This window comes from Uranotaenia lowii, chromosome 3 (assembly GCF_029784155.1).
Source record: "Uranotaenia lowii strain MFRU-FL chromosome 3, ASM2978415v1, whole genome shotgun sequence".
NCBI lineage: Eukaryota > Metazoa > Arthropoda > Insecta > Diptera > Culicidae > Uranotaenia > Uranotaenia lowii.
Genome location: NC_073693.1, coordinates 207,833,304 through 207,849,672, shown reverse-complemented (window position 1 = coordinate 207,849,672; position 16,369 = coordinate 207,833,304). Strand labels below are relative to the sequence as shown.

General features: G+C 40.0%; 1 protein-coding gene across 2 annotated transcripts in view; it reads left to right on the top strand.

The window, feature by feature from the left end:
- The first annotated feature begins 1,277 nt into the window (after positions 1-1,277).
- The window catches only part of LOC129751883 (lachesin), a 338,054-nt gene continuing 322,962 nt past the window's right edge, over positions 1,278-16,369 (top strand). The window contains exons 1-2 of one of the 2 annotated variants that reach the window (XM_055747642.1): positions 1,278-2,216; positions 10,614-11,028. In XM_055747642.1, coding sequence (XP_055603617.1) covers positions 10,941-11,028 — 88 coding nt within the window. In that variant the 5' untranslated portion in view covers positions 1,278-2,216; positions 10,614-10,940. Of the gene's footprint in view, positions 2,221-10,613; positions 11,029-16,369 lie in introns of both variants that reach the window. The other variant, XM_055747641.1, reaches the window with a different exon arrangement.

The window sequence follows — 16,369 nt, the reverse complement described above, 5'->3', positions numbered from 1 at the left end:
TAAGAATAGTAGTAGATATGAAAGTCATCAGAAACTAAATGAAGTAGTTAGTTAGTTGCAATGAAAATCTAAACAAACCCTAATTGTAACACATAAAAAAGATTTTATCTTATGTTACAAGAGTAAATAAATACAAATACAAAAAGGTAAAATATCTCTCCTGACCAAATTCATTCAATGAAATGAAGAAGGGGTAACAAAACATCAACGAAACTATCCCCACATCAAAAAACCCTTTCATGTCACATTTGAATCCATTTGCTCGATTAGTTTTCGAGTTTTGAAAGAAAATTTTATGGAAGCCTCCTCTCCCCTTCCTATCTTCATATTGGAAGGAATAAGGGAAACCAAACCTTAGTAGAAACATTCCTTGTACCCAATCACCCGTCCACGCTAAATTTTTTAGATCGGTTCTCGGGTTATACAAACATTTGGTTTTTGTTTTGGAATTTGGAACTAAATTGGGAACTAAATTGAAATGTTAACATAAACCTAAATTTCTGAAAATTTATGAGCGAAAAAATAGGGTTTTAAAGCTTTTACATTACATAGGATGACAATGTTAAGAGATTTATAAGAAAGTTAGACTATCAATAGAAGTCCAGCGCTTCTGAAGCGTCTGTTGGGAAAATTTATCATAATGTTATTGTTTTTTGAAACTACAGAACTTCTGAGGAATGAACATGTGTTCTATTTCATTCTAACGTGTTCAATATTATTATTCTACGGAACAGATCAGAAAGAAAATAAGCGATATTTTTACAGCAGTGTTTTGGACAAAAGAGTGTTTATCGATGGATTCAATTAATTTAATAGAAAACCATTTGATCGAACGAATACAACAATATCTTAAAAAAGTACAGATTGCTTAAATAACAATAAATGTGAACATTTGAGTCACTCAATATTTCTATACATACCTAACACCTATGAATACATCAAACAAGAGAGTGTTCATGAATATTATAAAGCCAGACAGTTATGGGAAATTCATAAACAGTTTCGACAATCTTAATTTTTTTCAAAGCGATAAGCCCAAGCAGTAAAATGTATAGCAGGCAGATCAATCTTTTCCTGAGATACAGTAACGGGAATGGAGAATGTTTAGCTTGAGGCGATTAACTTCTACGAAAAAGTCCCGAACATAATTCAACCTGGAACAGCAAAAAGCCAGAAAAAATCCCCCTTCCTTATCCAGTAGTACTTACGCCTTTCCGCCCTTATAGCAGTTAAGCTAATACTGTGTTACTTTTCATTTTTCATTCCACAGACGATGATGGCGCCAAAAAGGAAGGCAGGCAGGCAAAGTAACGTTCCTCGTTATACGGCAGGATTAGGCTGCATCATCGATTGCTGCTGCATTTCTTCATGAGGAGAGCCCGTTCGCTGTTAGCAATTCAAATATTGATTGAAAAAGCTTGTAAAATGGGTGGATCCGGTACCGCTTATTCGGATACGGCTGAATACGGCGAAAATCGTTGAGTTTTACGATATTTGGCGCGGTTGAAAAAAAAAACGGGAAAAAGTGGGTTGTGGGGGTGGAAAGAAGTTGGCGCCAAGTGTGTGAAGTTTTGCTGCAGTGTGGCGCGACGACGACGACGACTGAAATGCCAAGAAGCGAAACGTCAGTGAGTGAAAAGTGTTGTTTATTTAAGCTGAATTTACATAAAAATCGAATCATGCGAAACGCTTTCGATGCTGGGGCTTCGTTAGTCCTTTGCCCGGATCTACCGCAACCATCATCAGCAGGACCGTGTCGAATCGTCAAAACTGTTGCTGCGAAGAACCGGAAGGGTCGCCCAATTCTAGTGGCGTAACGCCAGCCCGCATCATCTACTCGCCCGGCGCGCTTAGTTGACGATTCTGAGGCAGCATGTGGCCACGTGGCAGAAAGCTTCGACTTTAAAAGAGAGAGGGACCACGGACGGGTGAAAAGGTCGTCGACGACAACAACAACGACTAACGAGTAAGCAACCGAAAAAAAGAATAGAAAGAAGCACAAAGTGTGGTGTCAGTTTTTGGCGCGCGCTCAAGAAGTGTATTTTTCGAGCGGCCCGCCCGAAGAATAACATCGTGCAGGATGAACATTTTCGCTACACGAAGGCTTAAGTGGAAACAAACAGCGTGGTTTGGCGGCAATCAACGGATGGGATAAATTGTTTTTACTACTCCAGAAGCTCTCTAAGTGGAGGAGGGTTTGTTTGGCGGGTTTCTGTGTAGGTACGGTAGCGATACACTTATGTAGGTTTGTCGGGTAGACTGGTTCACTTTTCACTAATTTTCACTAATCACAACCGGAATTAATGCGATTGATTTTTTCATTTATTTTAAAGCATTCTTACCAAAATTTTCCCGAAGTTTTTTATGACCCCGCGGCGATTCTCCGGCGTACAGGTGGTAAAAGACCTGCACTGTTGACGATCCGGAGCCAGCGTCTCCAATAGGTCCCAGTGAAGATTCTCGTCAACAGTTCGGATTTCGGCGGACAGGCTAAGCCGCTATGAGTTTCTGGTTCTGCTTCTCCTCCGATGTCCTTCTTGATTTCATTAATGCGCCTCTCTGCAATTCTCATCCTTATCTTTTCGCAGCACATGACCAATCCATTTCCATTTGCGTTTCCGAATCTAGATTTCTAGCGCCCTTTGATGATAACGGCGATGTAATTCCTCATTTGAGATAGCCAGGCCACCAAGCGCCGATGATACTCCGCCGGCAGCGATTCACAAATACTTACAGTTTTCGCGTCGTTACCGCATATGTGTACCAAGTTTCACACCCGTACTACAATACGGACTTGACGTTTGAGATGAAGATTCAAATTTGTTGATAAGATACATCCCTGTCTCACTCCAGCAGTTACCGGGATTGGATCAGACCAGGGGGGTGACAATCTGGTTCTTCTTGCGAACAAGAATCTTTTTCTTTTTTTCTATCCATCGGGAGAAACGTTTATGGTGTTTTCCTCTCAAAGCAGTACAGAGTTGAAAAAGTCAAAATTTCAACCATTGAGAACCAGAATGATGGTTGTGTTAGTTTGCAATCATTCATAATTCTCTAGGATTTGACATCTAGTCCGGTTCCTTGACAGCAAAATGTCAGGTTTGTTATGGGCCCAAAAAATCGTGGGCCCGTAATTTTGATGGTTGTCAAAATCAATGACAAAGGATAGGGCTGTCACCCCCTGGATCAGACAAGACATCGTCGTGTAAGACCTTGCAAGAAAATGCCACGTACTATGCTTCGAAGAGATGGACTAGTTTCTCTGGGACTCCTCGTCGCCTTAGAGCCACCAAGATGTTTTCATAGTTCAGTCGGTCGAATGCTTTTTCGAAATCAACGATCACCAGCAGAAGAGAGTCCTGGATTTCGTTGATTTGTTCCAGTATTATTCGTAACGTTGTGATGTGGTCCACACATGATCGCCCGGATTGTAGCTTGTTGCCGTCGGAGTGTAGCGTCGAATTTTCTTCTGGATACTGTTCAGGATCACTTTGCAAAGTACTTTGATGGTTGTACAGATCAACGTTATACTTCGCTAGTTACCACACTCTGTCATTTCTTCATTCTTATTGACTTTCACAAGGACACCCTGCATCCAGTCGGCCGGAAATGTTGCAGTATCCCAGATCAAGGTTGCCGATCTTTGATCAGAATGATTTTTTTCCCCGACCCTAGTCACCAACGATTTAGCTCCTTAACATAGAAAGTCTGCTTTCTAAAGAAACGACTCTTTTCAGCATCGAACGGCGCATACCTAGTTTGTTTTTCTCCCCTCATTAGTGATCAGTTATTTTCTGAGTTACTATCGACAACCATCAAAGAATCATCATTCGCATTTGATGAAAAAATAGCGCATATTCGACGTCGAATCATTCGACACCTTCTAGACTCACTGACGAATATGCTTCGCCACGAATGCTTCATGAAGAAACACGATTTAATTCTAGGAACTCAAGAGGTGCCCAAAAACCAAATCTATGTCATTATTGGCTTAATTTACTCTCAAGTAGTGTAAATTGTTTATCGGTTATGGATCTTAGTCTTTATCTTAGGAATTGTCCTCTAAGTAGCATTATTCCTTGAGGGTCTGAGTCTGGACATGAATCAACAGCATTGTCATCAACTCGCGCCGAATCAACGCGACAACGAATGGATTCAGTTGCGAACCGAATGATTGCTGGAGTAAACAATGATTGTAAATCGGGAAGAGAAAATCAACAAAGAACGCTAGGCAACGCAAACAGAACGAAACACCATTGTTTATAGTTCACTAAGACGGCGTTCTTCCGTTGCATGTTTTTTTTTTCGTTCGTGAGTAAATGCTAACAGCGTCGTTACTGTGGTTGCGTCGGCAACGATTGGAAATTTTAAAGTAAATGGAGCGAATACCTGTTGTGGTGACCGAAGAAGGAATTTCTCATTAATGTATCTTATCCACTCGCGCACAAACTTTTCTTCCCAAAAGACGCCAAAAGAATGACCGTTTTTTTCATTCGATTGCATCATCCTTTCTCCTCGCACACACACTTTCAAGACCGCCTTAATAAGATTCATTCTGCTCAATTTCTGACACCCACATCTAATTCAATCAATGAATGCGTTACCGAATCATAGGCCCAATGATAAATAACATTCCGTGTTGCCAGAGAACGTTTATAAGCATTTATTACTAACAGATTTAAACGTTATTTGAATATTATAATTTAATTTTTATCTAACTGCTTATTTGTACTCATATCCACCACACCTGTTAGCCTGCGTTAAAGTCGAAAAGGTGGAAAACCTCGTTGAAAGCATGACAGCATCGATGTAGTGGATGATTTTGGCCAAAACTCGTTCTGCTTCTCTGCAGCCAGAGAAAACCGCCTCCCATGCCGCATACTTCTCCAGGGCTTTTTCGATAGCTGTCTTACAGAAGACCCATTTGTACGAGAAACGGAATGGGTTTCCTGTAACATGGGTTAAGCTAACTGATTCCCAAATCTCGCTCTCATACAGGGCTGCTTGATAGTTGCTTAGTACGCTAACCGCAGCATTGATTTTCGGCCTCGAAAACTGCAAACAACCGATCAAATCGGTGAACGGCTGCTCAGTGATAACCTCACTTCGTTCAGCCTGAATCTCGTCCCTTTCATGGCTGCGGTGGTCTTCCGCGATAAGCAGTCCCTTTAGCCCTTGAGCTTGCTGACGATTCGAAATTGCTCTTCCTCATCATCAGCGGCTACGTTAGCAACGAAGCGTTGATAAGCTTCTCCTGCTCGATGACTGTGTCTCTGGACCGGTTCGGGATTGACGAAATCTTGATCATCATCGTCATCGTTGTCATTGCTACCTTTGAAGTCGCTTTCGTTTCGCACCCTACGCTGACGGGCACCAGAATCACGAATCTTGCGTTGACTCTGGTGGCTGATAACCTCAGCGTGCGATCGTACAACATATCTTGAGTGTTGTGTTCTGGTAACCCCAGAAAAGCATCCTCTTGTAGCTAACAAAGCCCTCTCTCGGTGGCTCCGAGAATAAGCCTGACTTCGATCGGCAGCACTCGTCCTAAATGTCGCAAAAATCAAGAAGTGGTTGAAATCGCTGGCAACTAACCGTTGCCTGAACCACCTCCGCCGCAGCACCCGGAACAGCTTCCAACCGTCGAATAAAAGTTTGCGCATACTAACCGCAGCGCAACTACCAAGTACGAGAATAATCCTCTCGACTTGCAGCTTCAACGCTTTGAGCGCTCCAAAAAGCCGGAGTGCAATGTTCAGCAGCATGAGCCCGATCTGGCTCTGATGCGTTGCTGAAGTTGCTGGCAACTAACCGTCGCGCAAAACATCTCCAAAGCCACAGAAAAATAGTTCTGTAAGCTTGGATAAGCTCACGCGTATTGATCACAGCGTAGCTCCACATCATAAGAGTAACCCTCTCGAACAGTTTCTTCCAATCTTCGACCCGGGCTAATCCTCCATCTGGAACATTCCGACCTGACCAATCCTGGTAACAGATCCCGAGAGTTCTCCTCCCGGCCGTCGGAAATGAAACCATGCTGCTAACTGCAGCACGGTTCGTGTCGGCATCGAGAGTAACACTCTCGGAACCCGACTTCCCAGCCTCGAACTCCAGTGACACCTTCTGGCTGACCTGGAGCATTTCGTGGCCTCTGCACAGACGATCCTCTGCGCTGGTGGTCCTCTGTGCATGGGTCAGCTCATAACTGCTGATCACAGCGCACAATCACAGCACGAGAGTAACCCTCTCGGCTATCAGCTCCACCCAATTGTTCCGGGGTGGACCTACCGACCTTCGCGCTGAACCATCTCGGTTGCGGATCCTGGGATTCTTCCCGGCCGTCGGTGAGCTCACGCTTGCTAACCGCAACGTGGCGCGTGACGGCATCGAAAGTAGCTCTCTCAATCCGCAAACCTCCCCGGGCTCTGGCGGTACCTCCTGGCTGGCCGTGGACTTTTGGCTGCCTGGCATCTACCTTGGCTGGTTCATCTCCGCTGGCTCGGGGACCCTAGGTTGGCTCGTCTCGGCGTTGGCTGGTTCTCCATCAGCTGGCTGGCCCTCTTCGGTGGTCCTCTGGCTGGTGGCTGGCCCCTCGACCTGGCTGGTCCTTCTGCACTGGTCGCTTATGAACTTGCTAACCGCAAGTATTGAGAGTACCCCTCTAACTAACTCATGTTCCGTTTCTCCAAACGTATCTGGGCCCATAACCTGTTGAAAACGCAGGTTTCAGTGGTGGAATAGAGTTATCTTTATTCATGTTTCGTCTGTGAGGTCAGTAGAATACAACTATATTAATAAGCGATAGCTAATTGTCACTTTCCACTTCTTCTATTCCCTGACCGGGAAAGTACTCATTTCTTAATGAGTACTTTGATATTCTTACCCAGAATATATCTGGCACGCTGTTGTGTTACCACGAACACAATTTGAGTAGTCTCGCTTGACCGTGTGATGATGTAAACATTTGTACCGCGTTTATCATCATTACTTGTCATCAGCAATCATTGATCTATTGTTCTCGATTGCGAATTGAACAACAAGAAAGAGGAACCAAAACAAACAATGTTTCGGTTCTGCTCGCAGCAGAAATCAGTTGCTGCTGTAAACCTATAGGTCGCCGGAAAGAAAACGTAAGTTTCAACACGTTTGTTAAGATTTCGTACACGAAGACCCGTTGCAAGTAGGTTCGTCCTCCTTTGACTCAAAGACGTCAGTGACAGAAGACCACATCTCTCGGAATAAGGTGGTAAACGTACAGAATTTCGCCAGGGCTATATTCGTAATGCATAGGAGAGAAATTTTTTCTGAACCCTCTCTATCTTTCGATGTGAACGGATTGGTAAGGTGCCCGAACAGGTGCAGTATATTCCAGTACACTTCGTACTAACGAGCTGTTGATTCCGTTGTTCCGGCTTCTTTTTAGAAGTTGGGAACGCGAACAGAATACGGTTTTAAGGGCATGGGATCTTTTATCGTTGAAACTCTTTCTAAGGTGGAGCCCCTGAGTCCCGAATACAATTGATGCTCCTGAAAAAACTTATGCATTTGCACTTTCCAACATTCACTTCCATCCCATGCGTATTACACCATATCAATAATTTGTTCATATCTTCCTGGAGCGCAATGCAGTCCACTATCGAGTCAATGACTCTGTAATTTTTTAGATCATACAGTAGTTTAGTCGAGTTGAGGTAGGAAGCTATGTCTTTTATTAAAAGCACAAAGATAAGCGGCCCTAGGTGACTAACTTGTGGAACAGCAGACGGCATGACGAATACTGTAGAGTGTGTTCCTCGGATGTTTGTGTAACCTTGGCGTTTTATCAGGTAGGAATGCATCCATTTTATTATCCATGAAGGAATCAGAATCGGGAATCGGAATGCAGCGATCGAGATTTTTTATTGCTATGATGTGTTGTACTTTGTCGAAAGCCTTGGCAAAGTCGATATACATTGAATCCACTTGCATTCTTTTATTTGTTGCGGTGTGCAATTCATTTACATAGCACATCCAGGGAAGCAAATCAAGCAGATCTGATAATGATAACTGGTTTATCACTTGTGTAACACTTAGCGATAAATATGAGAACGCGATGACTTCTCACCCCTTTCCAATGCCGATCAAGATAACTCGTCCGAAATTATTTTGTCTCGGTCAGTTCTAGTTCTGAGATTATTTTCCGACAAAACTGGAAGCAATCGAAAAATCAAACGTATAGAGAGTGCTTTTTTATCTGTTTACGTCCATTCTGACTCTCCGCGCCCTTAACTCCATGCAAAATAGTGTAAAATTTTCTCTCGTCCTGGAGCGAGAACTTATCCTTAACGTTACAAGAGACGATAAATTTGAATCGGAATGCACAACTTATCGAGAGCAAAATTGAAGTTGATAAGCGCTAGTATAGTGTTCTTGCGGATAAAAATCTCTCTCACGGGTGTTTTGATCGGCAAATTCTATCGGAGGATAACGATTTTTGGATTCTCTGAGCACATCAGGTTTGTCAGCGCCGATTTTTTCTTCACAAATTCGTGCTAATATCCCGTGAGTATCGGTTTAGCTGCTGAATATAGCTTTTCGTATATCAGAGACTCGAGCACTTTGAAAAAGCAGCACAGGATTGATATGGGCCGGTGGTTCTCTACACGGTTAGAGTTTCCAGATTTAGGGATTGGAGATACTGAAGCAGTTTTCCAGTGGATGGGAAAAGCACATTCTGAAATCGATCTATTGAAAATTATACGTAGCGGTACGGCAAGAGATGCTGCAATTTTAGATACCAACGATGATGGAATCCCATCAGGACCGGGTCCTTTCGACGGATCGAGCTTACTCAAAGCAATAATTATTTATTTATTTACATAGTATACCGTCTCACGACATAACTTGACGAACATAATTCCTATAATTCACTCGGTCCATGTCAACCGTTCTCCGATTTCTCGGGCACCCCACGTTCGCCAGATCACGCTCCACTTGGTTTAGCCATCTCGCTCGTTGCGCCCCCGCTCGTCTTGTTCCTACCGGATTCGTAGCGAACACCTGTTTTGCAGGACAGTCGTCCGGCATTCTCGCAACATGTCCCGCCCAGCGTATCCGACCAGCCTTCACCACCTTCTGGATACTGGGTTCGCCGTAGAGTCACGCGAGCTCGTGGTTCATCCTTCGCCTCCACACTCCGTTCTCCTGCACGCCGCCAAAGATGGTTCTTAACACTCGTTGCTCGAATACTCCGAGTGTACGCAGGTCCTCATCGAGCAATATCCATGTCTCGTGCCCGTAGAGAACAACCGGTCTAATAAGCGTCATATACAGGTTACACTTCGTGCGAGGGCTAAGTCTTCTCGACCGCAGTTGCTTGCAATAAACTCCCCAATAGTGATATTAGGCTGTGGCAGCCTAATGTTGTAGGTAGGCTGAGATTCGAAGTAGGCGTCGTAACAGTTTAAGGTTTGTGAACTATAGGTACACACTGATGAAAAAATCGGTAAACAAATCAGCTGATTCTCTAGCAGTACGCGATGTGCGTTCTTGGAACGTGACAGATCAAGGAAAAGTTTTTGTGAGACGGCGGCTATTGATATACTTCCAAAAAGTGGAGGGATCTTGCTTGATATCACGTTCAATATTCTGGATGTATCGTTCAAAGGTAGAATTGCGCAGAGCCGAATATTCGATGTCCAGTCTCAATAGGTGTGTTTTATTATTATTATCAGTTTTGCTTCGGAAGTATCGTTCGCGAGCTGTTTGGACCAAATTGCGGTTTATTCGCAGTTCAGAGTTCCACCAGGGAAGTATATAAGGCTTACGGTTGGTGGATCGTTTATGGAACGTGTGCTCGTGTAGTACGCTCCAAAGCTGACCGTAGAAAGCAGATATCGTATCATCGACATTCAAATATTCAAAACCTGATTGCCAGTTAGTCTCATCTAATAATTCAGCAACCCTTTCGATGTTGCAGTGCGCGAAGTCTAAATTTTGTCTGAGAGGGCTACCCGTGTCCACAGGCAAATTGGAACTATACTCAAGTAGTAAAATTAATGGATGATGATGACAGTCAGTGTTTAAAATTGCTTTTGGTGGGTGCACGAGTTCAGCTTAGTCGGGTCTGTTTATAAAGGTCTGTTTATGAGGTCAAGAACTTCTCAAAAACCTTCCCTCGAGTTGAACTGTTTTTTACCACTGAATAGAATGTACTTTTTTTTAAAACGTTGAAAATTTTATTAGAATTACTATTTTTATGGCAAAAGCGGTATGTTAGGATAAAAGAGGAATAAGAGTTCAATATTTGCCGAAGAACGAAACGAAATGAGTTATTTCTGATTTTCGGTATTTAAGGACCAAAGTAGGGTCTAGGTCCAAAATAGGAGCACTCCCATATTTTAAAAACAGTAAAAACAGTATTTATTTTATAATTAAGTTTTTAACTAAATAACCACAACACATTTCCAAAAACAAACTCGTTAATAAAGGCTCAAATTTGGTCAGAACACTTAGAGATAAATGAGAATAATACGTTTGAGTCCTGTTGTAATAACCAAAATTAGTGCAAGGTGAACCAGTCTCTTGTGGGGGCCATCCCCGGGAAGTCATCTAAAGTGGATATATACACACAGTTCACAGCACACAAACAGACCCAAACATTTGACACCAGCCTAGCCTAGTCAGCTAGCTAGCTAACTAGCAAGCAGCAGAAGCGACGTGGTGGCCCTTGAAAGAGTATTCAAAACAATCCTGACACAAGTCAATATCAACAACGACCTCCGACAGACCGGTCGAACGAACAGCCAGCAGCACATCAGCCGGCAACTTGTGTGAGGAACTTGTCGTGACGTTTGTGGATTAACTTTCGAACCGCCACCCACCACGACAGAAGAAGAACAACAACACGACATCCAGCAGAACTTTCCCGCCTGTGTCGCCCAGCGCAGGACCAACCAACAATGGAGATTGTTTGCATGCAAATTGCAATGGTGCTCACGTTGATAGTAAAATGTTTGCATGGTTCTCTACCGTCGATTGCCCTGCAAGGTAAGTGGTTTCGTTTATCGTGAAATTGTATTTTTTTTCTACTATCCCTAGCGGGCTCAGTTGTTCAATCGAATTTTCCCCTAGATGTGTTACGACGGTCGAAAGCGAAATGCGAAGATGATCTCGCAAAACATAATTGCTTGGTGTACTTGGGCTTTGATCGCAAATTGAATCAAATGCATCGGTGCTATTAACATACATTTCGTCGATAGGAAAACAAAGGAAAATGGCCTTGTTGACGGCACATCAGTAAACAGGATGTCAAATTCAATGGAAAAGTTTATTAAAGTATTGGAATTGTAGCGGTAGACAATCCTTCTTGACAATCTAGCGACAAGTCAATATTTGAGGACCTCTGAGCGAAGTTATTAGAAACTTAGACAAAATGTAAATATGTCTTTATTTGTACAAATTCATCATTGAATATTACATTATTACATTAAATCAGATGTTCAACTCAATAATGAACTGTTAAGAGCCTTATAGTTTACTTATTACTTAAATTATTTATTTGACTTAAATTGGCTCAGCACAATAAAGTTTTTTAATGTAGAAGAACATCCTGTAATGTCAAAAACCATCAATATATGTACCTAAAACTAAAAACTATCCCAAAATTAAACCAATTCTATAAAGAGCGAATCTCTGCGATGGAAGATTGCATCGAGTTAGCTTAGCTTGATTGACTGCTCCATCCATCTGGTGTCATTGAACCCGAAAAGCATCACCAAATTTCACAATCGAAATATATCTTATTTTTCATGATTGGTTCCAAGATTGAAGATTACAAACATTTCGAATTTCACGATCGCAGGCGTGGCTCAGTAGAACAAGTTACACATCGTCAATGGTTGCTACTCCGTGTTTGACCGAGGCCATTAATTTTTTCGAAGCTCAAAATATTGAGTTTTAGAAAGCTCAAAATAATGGTGTCTGAGATTGACAGCACATTCACAATGCCTAAAACTGATGCTCTCTCTTTGATTATCAATAACGGCGCCGGCCACGTCCTAGTAGTCAAATGATGGATTTGAAAAAAGAAAAATGGATGAAAATGTTGTTCTTTGAGACCATGATTATATCTGAATCCTAGCAAATAAATTGGTTGGTGGAATGGGGGAAAGGATTCGATCGGTACTTTTGACTAGTGTACTGCCCCTACTCGCATAATAGTCCAGTATGAAAAAACGAGCAAGCGAGAAAATGAGCCTTTTCTGTTTTGGAATATATTATTGATTTATGATTATTATTATTATTCATTATGATTTATTTACAAATTATCTTTTTTAATTGTTTTATATTGAAGTCCAATGTTAAAAAGGACGAACTGCCAGGTTAGATGAAGAATGACGAAAATGCATATGGGACTGTTATGCGTGTAGGGGCAGTGTTATGATGTTAAATTAAAAACTTAATTTGAATATCAAACTCTCCTGTTTTTTTTCCTTTCGAAACTCAAAATATGCTAGAACAAAAATAACGATGGTTCTTTCATGTAAATTGTCAATGTAGCTACCCAAATTCTTAATTAATAAAATAAAAGATAAAAGAAAGTCAAGAATATGGATGCAGCTGATACATTTTTTCTATCATTGGATTTTTTTTCGAAAATCGGTTACTAGATACTACTATTATTAAACACATATAATTTTTATGTTTTTCTACTTTTTTTGTAATTGACTAACTTTTGATGAATTCCTAATATTCAACATATCATTATACTGTAAACTATTTACTATTACTATTTATGATCTTGCAGAAATTGACATTCAAGAAATACTAATGATTTGATCGATTTTTCATTTTCTGGAATTCATATAAACGTTGATTGATTACATATTTCTTTAAAAAACTAACATAAACATTTTTTTTAATTCAAATTCATTTGGAGAAGGATTAAATCAGAAACATCATAAAAATCTTATAATTAAATTGCAAATCGCTCAATATGGAAAATCATGCTAACGTAACTATCCAAGTAACAATTTTAGCTTTTTTATGGTCAGCAAAATTCCATTTGGACTATAGCATTAATCTTCATAAAAAGCTAAAGCACATTCCATAACATCACCTGGACTATATTAAACCCAAAACAGGCATATCTTAGAAACGTCATCATGACCAATCATTGTTGGTCATCAATGTTGGTCACCAACGCTTTTAAAAAGCTTTTAGTTAATTCAAGAAATTTTTATTTTTTTTTCGATTCTGTGAGTTCTCGGAGTTTTTTTTTATTTTTTCCAGCAACCATAATGGTTGATGAATGTTAATTGCATTATTGAGATATGATCTGGTAAAATTAATAGCCAAAACACAAATTTTTTAACCATATTATGAGCATCTTTTCTACTGCCAGTCAAGATTTTAGGTAAACTGTGTATGAAATAGTATCTCAAAAAAAAAAAAAAAAATGCGCATCGTCAAATCTGATGGTCAGTCTTGATGGAATTGATGGACAATAGGCCTGAAAAAATATTTTCAAATGATTGCATTGTGAATCCATCAACATGGCGTCATTTTGTGCCCTTCGATTTTGCAACATGGCGTTAGTCAATTCAATGCTGAATAGCCTTTTTATGGTCAGAAAAATGGCTTATTAGTTTTATTATGGTTTAACGATGACCATGATTCAACACGCACGAGTGCGTCGAATGACAAAGAGCAAATAATACGCAGCTTTTTCGTTCTCCGTTCACGGGCACATTTGATTGCTCGAAATTCTCACGAAAAATTTGCGACCAAAACGCAGTTTGGAAAATTTTGAGCTGAGCGAATTTGCGCGCTAATTCGACAGCGCGAGCGGAGAGGACGCGGCGGCTCACCGAACGACACGCGCTTCTCTCTCTTTAGCACACGGAGTGAGGGCCGTGTTTTTCGTGATTGAGGGCCGACGCAAAATCTGTGCGAATAATTAAATCAATAGATATAGTAAAACGGATAGAAGCACGCAATAGGCTTAAAAAAAGGATTATAACAATCGATGTTAGAAGTTTTAAAATACATTCTAGTAACACTAGCACTCTTAACTATGAAAAAATTACCATGCAAAAGTAAAATTTCGCAAAAAAAAACGCCAAATCAAATAACTTTACGCAAGGACTGGAAAAAAAATGTTGAACATTTTCAAGCAACTAGTAATAGTTACCAGCACTAGTAACTATGATGAATTTACCATGGAATAGTAAAATTTCGCGAAAAACTCCAAATCAAAGAGCCTTACGCAAGGATTGTTAAACTGAATGTTAAAAATATTCTAGCAATTAGTGATAGTTACCAGCACTAGTAACTAGTAAAATTTCGAGAAAAACGCCAAATCAAAGAGCTTCACACAAGGATTGTTAAAATGAATGTTAAAAATATTCTAGCAACTAGTAATAGTTACCAGCACCATGAAATAGTAAAATTTCGTAAAAAACGTCAAATCGAGGTATGTTAAAATGAATGTTGGAATATTCTAGCAATTAGTAATAGTTGCCAGCACTAGTAACTATGAAAAATTTACCATGAAATAGTAAAATTAAACCACGAACAGGCAGATTGTTGTCGGCGTGACGAGTTAGGACGGCAAAGAGGAAGAAGAAGAAGAAACTATTCTGATATCTTTGGAATTATTCCTAGAATCAATATTTTTTGCCTTAACGGGACAGTTGATGGAGTTGGAGGAATGATTACCGCAATTCGCACACTTGAAAAATTCAGATTGTGATTTATCATCACCAAAAAGACATTTAAATTTTCCATGATCGAATAAGCCGCAAAGCATGCATCTGGTATTCATTCTTCAATTTTTCGTGCCGTGTTTAAAAGCTTGACATTGAGTAATATTTTGAATAAAAATAAATATTTTACGAAATGGTTCAAATTTAATCCTGCAATAAAATATAAGCCTAGCTCTTTCAACAGATTTTAAATTGTTGATCTGATCTTTCTTGAAGCGTATCAGATAAAGTTCAGGAGCGAAGCCAACACTTCATAGATCATTCGTGTTGGCCCTTTTCCTCATTTTAATAACTTTGAAAAATAAAAAATAATTTAATTGTGATCTCATCCAGTGTCTGACCGCCGGTAAAACCACGAAAAACATTTTTGAACGGACGATCACTTTCCGTGTCGTACGTGATATTTTTTTCGGTTTATAAGCATTTGAAAATAATGTTAAAATCTTGGATTGATTCCGCCAATATACGTGCAGTTCTACATCGACCGATCTGAAAAGAAATCTTCACATCCTTGTTCAGAAATAATGATTTTTTTTCGGAAGGCATTGAAGTCAGGAATCGTGACCGTAATTGGAGAAAGTTTTTCTTTACTCTTATCAGAATTGAATATGAATATGTCCTCATCACAGTTTTTATGAAGGACATTGAATTTATTGAAAATCTGAACCTTTTTTGGCCAATGGACCTGAATATGGTTCGGCAATTCTTACAACTAAAAAAAATACAAATTTTTTAAAACAATCAGAAATTGTTTGATTGAATTTATGAAAAAATAAATATGTATTTTCCGATTGATACGTTAGAAACATGATTGGTCGGTCCCCCCTAAACAACACTGTTCTCAGTTCGGCTTCCGAGTGCAATCTTCTTTTGCTGATCATGCTCAACTCGTTATTCCAGTTTACACGAGCTGTATGCGACTTGGGCAGCTAGTGTGAGAGCTCTCGCATCTGAGTTAGAAAAAAAGAATTCTAGGCAAGATCGCCCTAGTGTTTCAGTCATACATCTCAGTGTAAATGAAGAAACAAAATATTTAAATTTCCACCACACAACGTACAGAAAATAAAAATGATTTTTCCCGCTGTCAGAGTTGCCACATTCAAATTTTACTCTAACTAAACAAACATTTTAATAAATATCTGCACTGATATGTGCACCAACAACAAAAAATATCATCAATTGAAAATATTAGAAAAATCTATTTTTTTTCTTTTGACTTTTGCTACCATTTTCTCAAAATTTCAGTTAACATATTCGTAATCAAAACTAATTTATTACCTATACGTTTTTTTTGAAATCCGGAAGCTACTTCCAACTGAGATATTATTTCTCATAATTGACGACTTTCACATAAATCTGAACTCTGTCTGTTTTCTGATGGAATGTTAAATCTATTTAATTTCTATTTCCATTTCAAAACGGTTCAAAACTTTTTCATAAATCTGTACTTGTGGCAACCATGCCTTTTTCTGTTTTATTCTCTTGCAAAAATAACTGTCGAAGGTAGTGTTCATAGAACAGCGTACCAAGAAAAAAAAATGTTTTAGCTCTAAGATTTCTTCTCAACACAATGCGCCATTGATTTTTCCGGAGAATGGAATTCTCTTCACCAGCGGATGTGA